Consider the following 11,093-nt stretch of genomic DNA (forward strand, 5'->3'; position numbering starts at 1 on the left):
GACTATTACGAAGGCACTGATTTTTAAAATTAGACTGTTAATTTTATACATATATAATAATTTTCTTCTTAAAGTGAATGAATTTTTAAAAACAAATGTAAAAAATCCCAGAAGTCCTCATTAGGTTTTTCTTTAATTAAAATCATTTGTATTATAATTATCCATAATTAGGGTTTTTAATTTTTTCTAAATGAAGAGTATATTTGATTTCTTTTTTTCAGTTGGTAAGTATATACTTGTAGTTTATTTAATAAATTTACTAAATTATATATAATATTGTTTAATAAAGGCTATAATAATCAAGTGCAGAGAGAAGAAAAGAACATATAAGGTTAGATGCCATGTGTGGGTATATTAGGTGAGGAGATGATGTGGCTTATGAAAAAATGGACTTCATATTGATATTCAACAAGAAATCAATTGACAAGCTTCTATGTGTCAAGCACTGGGGATAAAATGACAAAACTAAAACAGATGCTATTCTTAAGGGGTTTATATTCCAACACAGGAGATGACATGCAAATATAAATATGCACAAAACACATACAAGGTAATCTGGAATGGAAGGCGATAGCAGCTGGATGTATGCACTAATACTCTTGACCTCAGCTAAGAGGAAACTCCGAGGTCAAAGCCTTAGCCATGGGCCATATTTCCACAGAGCAGGTTCACAATTTTAGCCTTCATATAGGTAAACCTTATTCTGCAAGCAATTAAGAAACAAACTACAAGGAAATTTCTCAATGAAATAGTTTGCTACAGAGGAGGCAATTTGGTTTATTATAGAACAGTTGGTTTTTAAATTTAGATCTTCTAATTAGCTTTGAAAATTTTGCCAAGACATACCCTCTATGTTCTCCAGTTATTTCATGTATAAATTGTTATATTTTAGCAGTTTAGGTAATTCACAGGTATAAATTGTTAAGGAAATGAAGAATTAGTTTAGGGTTAAGGATTAGTTTAAGGATTATAATGGTCTAACTCTAATCTTTTGTCAACAAAAAACTCTGACATCTTTTATAACATTCTTAAGATATAAAATCAGGTCTCTTTTTATAAAACAGCCTTAGTTATTACATTCCAAGACCAATTCCCAGACTGGATAGACCATAAGTCTGACCCAGAATATCAATCCTTACCTATTTATATTTGTAGGAAGAAGTCTGTGCCATTTCTAAAACTGACCCACATCCTATTTTCCTGAGTACAAGCTCTGCCTTTCTTCATTGTATCCTTAATATTATGCCATATTAGAAACCCCCCTTTTCCTACCAATATTTTTCTGTTTCCATGTCTCTACTCTAGGAGAAGGAAATCTAAACTGGGAAATTAGAATGTATCCTCCTAGTAAAAAACATTTCTCTGTCTCTGCAGCTGGGTACCAATTTCTGTGCTGATGGCTGGGAGAAATTGGACAACAGTGAGCGAGTTTGTCCTCCTTAGCTTCTCTGCCCTGCAACCCCAGCTTCAGGCGTTGCTTTTCCTACTTTTTCTGACCATTGAACTTATTACCCTGATGGGCAATGCCCTTATTATACTGGTCACTACAGCTGACTCTGGCTTGCACAGTCCAATGTACTTCTTTCTCAGGAACCTGTCTCTCCTAGAGATTGGCTTCAACCTGGTCATTGTTCCCAAAATGCTGGCAACTCTGGTTGCCCATGACACAAGCATCTCTTTCCTGAACTGTGCGGTTCAGATGTATTTCTTCTTCTTCTTTGGGGCTTCAGAATGCTTTCTGCTGGCAGCCATGGCCTATGACCGCTATGTGGCCATCTGTGACCCCCTGCGCTACCCAGTCATCATGAGCCCCAAGGCTTGTGTGCGGCTGGCTGCTGCCTCCTGGTTATCGGGACTTCCTGTGGCCACAGTACAGACCATGTGGCTCTTCAGTTTCCCATTCTGTGGCTCTAACCAAGTAAACCACTTTTTCTGTGATAGCCCCCCTGTGCTGAAATTGGTCTGCGCAGACACAGCACTCTTCGAGATCTACGCCATTGTAGGAACTATTCTGGTTGTCATGGCCCCCTGCTTATTGATCTTGGGCTCTTATGTTTGTATCGGTTCTACCATCATCAAGATGCCTTCAGCTGAAGGAAAACGTAAGGCCTTTTCCACCTGTTCTTCCCACCTCCTTGTTGTCTCGCTTTTCTATGGATCTGGCAGCCTTACCTATTTCCGACCTAAGTCCAATAACTCCCCTGAGAGCAAGAAGATGCTGTCCCTATCCTACACAGTGGTCACCCCGATGTTGAACCCTATCATCTATAGCCTGAGGAATAAGGAGGTGAAGACCACACTTAATCACATTCTCCATAGAAGCCTAGGATCCCGGAAACATTGATCTAAAACTCCAAATTACTCCCCCTCTGACATTATAATTACAGGATCATTGATTTAGGGATGGGAAGGACTATAAGGGCCTCATGAAGAAGGTAAGGAAGTTTGATGAAAGGAGAATACCTTTGACTTGGAGGATTCCTTTCCTCTCTGTCCCACTTAGTGGGAAGATCAAGAAAGACAAAATATTTCTAGGATCTCCCCATAACATATAAAGTGGAGAGAAGAAAGCAAAAGGATAAATGAAGGGTCAGGAGGTGATCCTACCAAGCAGCCAAGAAGTTGATGGTGAGACTGTCTTTCCCCTGATGTTTTGTATCCATAGTTCTCACCACTGCCAGTGGAATTATGGCACAACTTGACCCAAATATGCTAAGTATGTTCATTTACACATTTGCCAGAAGGATGTGCATTCTAGCCAAGTTATAATCTCTTTGTAATAGGAACCTGTGGAAGTAGAAGGACAACCAGATTCTCTGTTCAACTTATTAGTACTGCTGCCTCCAAAGATAGCTGTCCTTCTGTAGCAGAGATAGGCAGTTCCTTTCTAATTCAATAAGTGTTTGAATGCTTTCTAAGCTATGGAAATTTAAAGAAAAAAACAAAACAGTCCCTGCCCCCAAAGAGTTTGTATTCCACTGGGGGGACAGAACGAAATGAAAATTTTTTTATTAAGTATTTACAGAGGATAGTGAATATGAGGGTTTGAGTGGACACAGAATTGGGGAAGGGTTTTTAACACATTAGATGAGAAAATGTATGTTTAACACTGTGGGAATTGAGCAATGGGGCAATAGGGGTTGGACTAAGAAAAGGGAAGTCTATGGTTTCCTATGATGGCATCCAAGTGATGATGGTACTTGCCATTCCCTTGCATTCCTACCACTTAGCTTACTGCTTGATACATCATAAACTCTTAATAAATTATTTTCCATTTTATTTTATTCCCTTGGTGGAATGTAAAAATTCTTGAGGACTATTTTATTTTTGTTTGTGTATTTCCATTGTCTAGCAATTGTGTATTTCTTAAATATTTATTGAATCAAATTATAAATATTGAATGTAAAGGAATTATTTATCTCTGCAACAGAAGAGTAATGCCTGCCAGTGCTCTGGCAGGGGACTAATTAGTAAGTTTGCAGAGAAGTAAACATATATTTACAGAGAAGAGAACTTTGGGTGAGATCCATTGTGTGAATTAGAAAAGGTAAGGAAGAAATTTAAGGATTCTAAGAGATGGAAGTGAGGAGAGAGTGAATTCCAATGAGACAGGACAGCCTATACAAATGAGAAAGGACAGCCTATACAAAAGCATAGATATGAAAGGGAGAATACCAAATTTGGGGAAATAGCTGATAGTGCAGTTTGGCTGGAACATAAAATGAATGAGAGGGTATAACTCTTCTTATTCCTTGACATCCAATTTAATGTCTCAGAACCAATGTTGGCTTTTTTGCTGGTTGTCTTTTTTCAAGATGGTTAGAGGAAAAATAAGTCTCTAATGTCAATATACTAAATCCAAATCCATAGTCCTTCACTGAATAATTTCCTAGAATTTCTACTTCTTCTGATGAATGATCCCAGCTCTCTCTAGATCCTGTTTTCCAGTTCTCACATCTTATGAAAATTTTCCTCTTAAATCATGCAATACAAATAACAGTTAAGAAACTGAAAGAGAAGAATTGCTATATTTCACCAAATAGAAATTGAAAAATTCATATTAAAGCCAACACTTTACATATACTCCAGGACTGATTCTCAAGATATATCAAAGAATAAAAATTCTATAGAATAGATGGAAACTATTTTAAGAGGGAAAAGCTATTAACTATCACTAAGACATATGTCTGATTTCTCACATCTGTAAAATCTTTATGAGAATTATATATATACACACAAGAGTATAGTTTAGTATTTTCCATGAGACCATTTTAAATTTAAACACAATTTATTCATTTTAAACATTCTTTTCTTTTTAATTTTTGATTTCCGGATTTCCAGATTCTCTTCCTTTCTCTCACTCCCTCTCCCACCTACTGAGAAAGCATACAATGTGATATTTAATTATATTTATGAAATCATGTAAAACATATTTCCATGTTAGCTATATCACAAAAAATGAAATAAGAAAATTATACTTCAATTTGCATTGTACATCAGTTCTCTCTCTGGAGGATAATATTTTTTCATCATTGAGCCCTTTAGAATTGTCTTGGATCTCTGTATTAAACCGATCAATCAAGTTTTGATCATCATTACAAGATTGCTGTTATACAACACTGCATAATAATCTCCAGATTCTTCCCACTTCATTTTGTATCATTTTCTAAAAGTCTTGCCATGGATTTACCCCCTGAAACCACATCCACCCCATCATTTCTTATAGCCCAATAGAATACCATAGCAATTATATATCACACCTTGTTCAGTTTTTCAATAGATGAGCTCATTGTCCAATTCTTTGCCACAAAAAGAGTTGATGTGCATGTATGTGTGTGAACTTTTCTTTTTAATTTCATCTCTTTGGGGGTACAGACCTAATAGTGGTATTGCTGGGTCAAAGGGCAACTCAGTTTTATAACTCTTTGGACATAGTTTCTGATTGTTCTCCAGAACAATTAGACCAGTTTAGTACTTCACTAATAGTTCATAACGTACCTATTATCCCTCATCCCTCTCCAACATTTGTCATTTCTGATAAGTGTGAAATGTTTTTTAAGAATTATTTTACTTTGCCTTTATATAATAAATAGTGATTTAGAATATCTTTATATGACTATAGACAACTTTGATTTCTTCTTTTGAAAACTGCCTGTTCATAGCTTTGCTTATTAATTGGGGAATGGATTTTACTTTTATAAATTTGGTTCAGTTCTTTATCTGAGAAATTTGCTACAAAATTTGATATTCCTTCATTGTCTTTGGTACCTTTTAACCAAATACAGTTTCCTTTGTTATATCTTTCAATTAGATCTAGTTTTGCTTTTGCTTTATCTGAGATCATAATTGCCATTTTTGCCTTCTCTTCAGTTTGTATGTTTGTTTTAATGTTCAAAATATGTCTTTCTACACAATATATTGTTGGATTCTGGTTTTCAATCCATTCTACTACCACTCTCATTTATGGGTTAGCTTATCACATTCACACTCACAATTATGATCACTAATTATGCATTTCTCTCTATCCCATTTTCCTCTATTTATCCTTTTCTCTCTCCTTTTATCCTATCCCTCCTCAAATATTTGTTTTGCTTCTGATCAGTGCCCTATATTTTGTATTCCCTTCCTTACCCATCTCTCTATTATATAAGATAAATTTCTATATGAGTACATATATAGAAATGTGTGCATATATACATATATGTATGTATCTATATATATGTATACATATATATAGATGCATATATGAGTGTTCTTCCCTCTTTGAACCAACTCTAATGAGAGTGATGTTCAAACATAGTTTACCACCACCATTTTTGCATGTCTCTTTCTTATCTTTACATTCTTTTTGGGAGATCATCCCAAAATTATCAACTCACACTATTTATATAGTGTGAGAATTTTTCTAATTGTCCTAATAATGATTAAGTTCTTAGCAATTGCATGCATTATTTAACCATATAAGAATACAAACAGTTTAATTTCATTGTTTCCTTATGATTACTCTTTCATGTTTACCTTTTTATGGTTCTCTTGAGTCTTCTATTTGAATGTCATTTGAATGTCATGAATGATTCTAGAGTATCAGTGTTTTCCTTTATACTATCTTGAAATGTGGTATCTAGGATTTTTTTTTTGTGATTGTGACTTTCAGGTAGTCCAATAATTCTTAAATTCTCTCTCCTCCATCTATTTTCTAAGTCAGTTTTTTTTTTCCAACAAGATATTTCACATTTTCTTATATTTTTTATTCTTTTGATTTTGTTTCATTATTTCTTGAAATATCATGAAGTCATTAGCTTCCACTTGCTCAATTTGAATTTTTAAGAAATTATTTTCTTTAATTGCACATTTTAACATATATTGGATTACTTGCTATCTAGGGGAGGGTGTATAGAGGAGGGAGAAAAATCTGGAACACAAGGTTTTGCAAGAGTCTATGTTGAAAAGTATTTTTGCATGTATTTTAAAAAAACTATTATAAAAAAAAAGAAAAAAGGAATTATTTTCTTCAGTGAATTTTTGTACCTTTTTTTCCCATTTGGTCTATTCTGCCTTCAAAGGAGTTTTTTTCTTCAGTGAATTATTACATCTCTTTTTACATTAGGCCAATTCTGTTTTGGAAAATATTTTATTCAGTATTTTTGTTCCTCTTTCATTTAGCTGTGAATTCTCTTTTCATAATATTCTTGTATCATTCACATTTGCTTTTCTATTTTTCTCTCTATTTGTTATGGGAGTCACCTGCTAGTGGCTGCCAGGGATCTAATTCTGACCAGCAGAAGAGATTGTGTCATGTGGAAAGACAAGAATGATACAAGGAGACAGAGAGGCAGTTGCAATGAAAATCTCTTAACCTCTCTCTTTATTCCATTCCCCATACAGAATATATAAAAGTTTTTTTAAGTACTGCAAGGCTATTAAAATAAAAGCACACATTCTTTCACAAGCAACATCTGCATCAATAAATTTGTTTTAAGACCTCCAGACTCTTATCACTGAATGCCAGTGTGGGTCAAAGCAGTCTCTAAAGTCAGCCGGTTCTGCTCAGAGAGTGAGATAAAGATTACCAAAACATATCTTTTAGTCTCTCTAAGTGTGTTGTGATTCACAGCTGTAGGGACTGGGATTCTCAGCTGGGGGCGTGTGTGCTTTGGAGAAATGATCTGCTCTTTAAATATGTAGTTCCCTTGAACCTTTTTACAGGATTTTCTGGGTTACAAACACTTGTGTGGCCTTCAACAATTCCCTGTTTTTGTTTTAGAGAAGCTAAATGAAATTGGGTGCCAATATGACTGACAGACCAAAGCAACACTTTCAATAACCCTCGCAAGCAGAATAATAATAACACAAGCACTATAAGAACTAGTCCAAAGTGGATCAAAACAGAAGTTATGCTGCCTAAAGGATTTAATTGTTGTATGACAAATAATATATTTTTTGCAACATTTCTAGGATCAATTCCTGGTTTTTGATTATGTTCAATGTTATTAATTATTGCATTCAAATCCCTCATATCCAATGTGATATTGGAAGAATGCCAAACACCTTTAAGGATTGTTCTAATTTTATCCCAGATAATGTTAGAAGTAATATTATCATACCTACTGGGTGTGACACAAACATATATATGAAATCTGTAATCACATCTGAGGGATAACTGTTGTTTAATCACTTCTATATCATCTCCTAGATATAATACCAATTTTTCTAATCTATTTTGTTTTCTAAATCTGTTTTTATTTTCTGTGGTTCATTAAATGCAATGGAAATATTTTTTGCTAATTCTTCAGCAAAGACAGCAGATTATACACCAGTTTGCAAAGCTTCAGCTGAAACAGTAGTACAAGTAATTAATGTAGTAAGAAGACTTATTCCTATAAGAAGTCCAACAAATCATTTTATCCTTTTACTAAGACATTAGATAGCATTTGTAATGAATAATCTCTTGCTAATTGATAACAGGAATGATTCAGTGAAGTAGGGAAAATAGCAAAAGAGGGCTGTCTAAACAGGATGCTTAAAAGCAATTTATGCAAGTAATATTAAATGTTCCTGATACTTTATTGTATTTTATAGATAATTCTCTTTGTTTCCCTCTAGTAGCAATGAATGATTGAGGGTAATTTGTGTAAGCATGTACAGAGGATCTTCTTCCTTCTATTAAAAATATGCCATTTTCACTCTTGTACAATTCACCCAATCAAGACCAGAAAAAGCCCTCCACAAGATGGGGAACTCTTTTCCATCTCTAGCTTGTATGAGATCCTCCACTAGTGTTCCTGTGTGTGATAAATAAGGCTTTGTGTATTCTCTTCCCCAATGAAATAGTGTATTTGGTAAAAGGCTGTCTGTAGTGACAGTGAGATGTAAGTTATAGCATTTTTCTCATGATGGGCAATAGACCCATACTGTGGAAATATCTTTACATGGTAGTATTTGGGGGTACCTAATGAAATTATGGTTTTTATTAATGGCTACTGAAGCAATATATATTTTCCATATTCCCCAATATTTTCTTGATCCTATAACATGTTCTTTTGGTCATTCTTCATGTGATACTAACTTAAGACACCAGATGTCAATTACATTTTTACCAAAGCAAACAGGAACATGATTAGCCTTGCCTGTAAAGTTAAAAACTATTGGATCTAAGTTTCCCATAACACCATTGTATTATTTGTAATTATGTCAGTAAATCACAGTTCGTACCTACGGTGGAAAAGAAAGTAAGTCCAATATTGTGCAGTGGCTGTTATCCAAGTCTGCTAGCTAAAGGATGTAAACAGCATTGTCAGAGTCCCAGCAGAACTTAAGCCTCTTGTTCTCTGCCGCCTTCTTTTGGACAGTCACTTCTGGTAAGGAAGCTCACCGAGTTTGTAGGGTGAGACGCTCTGGAAGCTGCCAAATCTTGTGGGATGTTTGCTTTCTCCCCATGATGTGGATGTGTCTGGTTGGAATCCATTTTTCTTCTCTATCACCTGTTAAAACACCTGTTTTTACCCTTGCCCCATCTCAGTAGATATGATGGTCTGCACCATATATTGGTGTGGGGTTTTGCCACATGGCCACAATAAATTGTGTCTCAGGGCAGAGTGGAGATGGCATCTGAAACAACTCTGATAGGAGGGGATAAAACTTATCTGTGGGGTTTAAGCATTGTCATCAACATCAGAAAATTAATGGTGAAGATAACATAAGCTGGCTGTTGTGATGGTGAGCCCCGACCCGTATTATTCATTTTTTTGTTTTTGTACAAGTGTCTTAAAGCCTCTACGATGGTGTTCCACAATTCCTTGACCTTGTGGATTATAAGGAATGTCAGTAACATGTGAAATATACATCTCTGTACAAAGAGCTTTGAATGAGACTGAAGTATAAGTGGAAGCATTATCAGTTTTTAACACTACTGGAAAGCTCATGAATTGTGCAGCAACACAAAGATGATTTATAACAGCCTGAATACCCTCAGATTTGCTAGTGTAGCATAAGTAAAAACCAGAGTATGTGTCCACTGACACATGCACATACTTCTGGGTTCCAAAAGATGGTATATGATAAGGAAATATTTTGCCATGTTGTGCTTTTAATTGTGTCTGTATTTCAACAAATAACTGGAATATAGGAGTTGGTTAAAATGTAAGATGTGCTGTTTCTAAATACTTTAAAGCAAAAATAGCATAAGCACTGTCAGAAAGAAAATTAATGTCCATAGGCCAAATCTTTAAAGCCCGTAAAATAGCAAATAATTAATTTTGTTGTGTAGACTCAAAAGGAGTATAAGACTCATGTTTTTGATTGAGAGAAGGACAAAAACAGGTTGCTTTATTATACTTAGTAGCATCAGTAAAAAACATTAAGACCCTGTGGAATAGGTTTGTCAGTAATTATTCTGGGTATCACCCAGGCCCATATAGAATACAATTTTGCATTAGGTAAAGAAAAGCCATGTAAATAAGACAAGGGATATTATAACAACTGCCATTCTGACGATGTCTGAAATAAATTATTTAGGAGTCCTGTAGAAAAAGTGATATATATAAAAATTACAGGTCATATAGTCAAAATAATGATCCTTTTGACAACCTTGAATAATAATTGAATAATAATCTGGCTATGATGGTAACATATGGGGTTAATGAAGAGTTAAACTGCATCAGTGGTGTCATCCATTCTATAATAGTTTTTTCTCAATGTAATATCAAAGTAGGATATTCAGAAGTATTCAACAGGCTAATACTTAATCCTTTGTCTGGGTTGATGAGATCTGTTTGAGTCTTTTCAATGCTTTGTTCAACTGTTTGTAGTGCTTTCATAGCTGGATAATTGGTGTGGAAATTTTAAATCTGAATCTCCTCTCAAAATATCATATAAAGGAGTCAATTGTTCATTAGACAATCCTAGTTTTGGATGAAGCCATTGTATGTCACCCATAAGCTTTTGAAAATCATTTAAACTTTTTAATCTATCTTTTCTGATCTGTAATTTTTGTGATCTTACAACATCTGTTGTAACCTGAAAGCCTAAGTACTGAAAAGGAGAGTATTTTTGTACTTTCTCTGGGGCTACTACTAAACTATGCAATTTTAACTGTCTTATCACTTCTTGTAAAGCTTGCTCTAAAATAAAAATGTCCTTATTCAACCAGCCAAAGCTTTTTTACAATCTACATTAGATTTTTCTTCAGGCAGCTGCTTCAGGAGTACTTCTGCTACTCCTTCATTACCAATTGATCCGGCCAGGGCTTCATTAAGGGATCTAAGAAAACCAGAAAACAATTCTTGTGGTCCCTGTATGATTTTTGTAAATGAAACTCCTTGATCTTTCCTTCCTGGAATTTTCATCCAAGTGCCTAAGGTACAAGAAGCTATCTGCTGCTTTTTTTGTTTCTTGTGTTTCTGGTTCTCCAAGTTTGGGAGCCACTTGTTACCGGAGCCACCTGCTAGTGGTAGAGATAATGGCCATTAAGTACTTTTCAGACAAAATGTTTCACTCATATGTCATTTTCCTCAAATATAAATGGAGGAAGTTGGAGTTGGCTAAATCATTGCCAGCTCTAAATTCTATGATGCTGTAATTCCAGAAAAACTGAG

The 11,093-nt window shown here is 34.8% G+C and overlaps 1 protein-coding gene across 1 annotated transcript; it reads left to right on the forward strand.

The window, feature by feature from the left end:
- The first annotated feature begins 1,396 nt into the window (after positions 1-1,396).
- Positions 1,397-2,344, forward strand: LOC100917819 (olfactory receptor 10A5-like). The gene has a single exon (XM_012540789.1). The coding sequence runs from the start codon at positions 1,397-1,399 to the stop codon at positions 2,342-2,344; it is 948 nt and encodes a 315-aa protein (XP_012396243.1).
- The last annotated feature ends 8,749 nt before the right edge of the window (positions 2,345-11,093 follow it).

This window comes from Sarcophilus harrisii, chromosome 2, assembly GCF_902635505.1.
Source record: "Sarcophilus harrisii chromosome 2, mSarHar1.11, whole genome shotgun sequence".
Classification (NCBI taxonomy): Eukaryota; Metazoa; Chordata; class Mammalia; order Dasyuromorphia; family Dasyuridae; genus Sarcophilus; species Sarcophilus harrisii.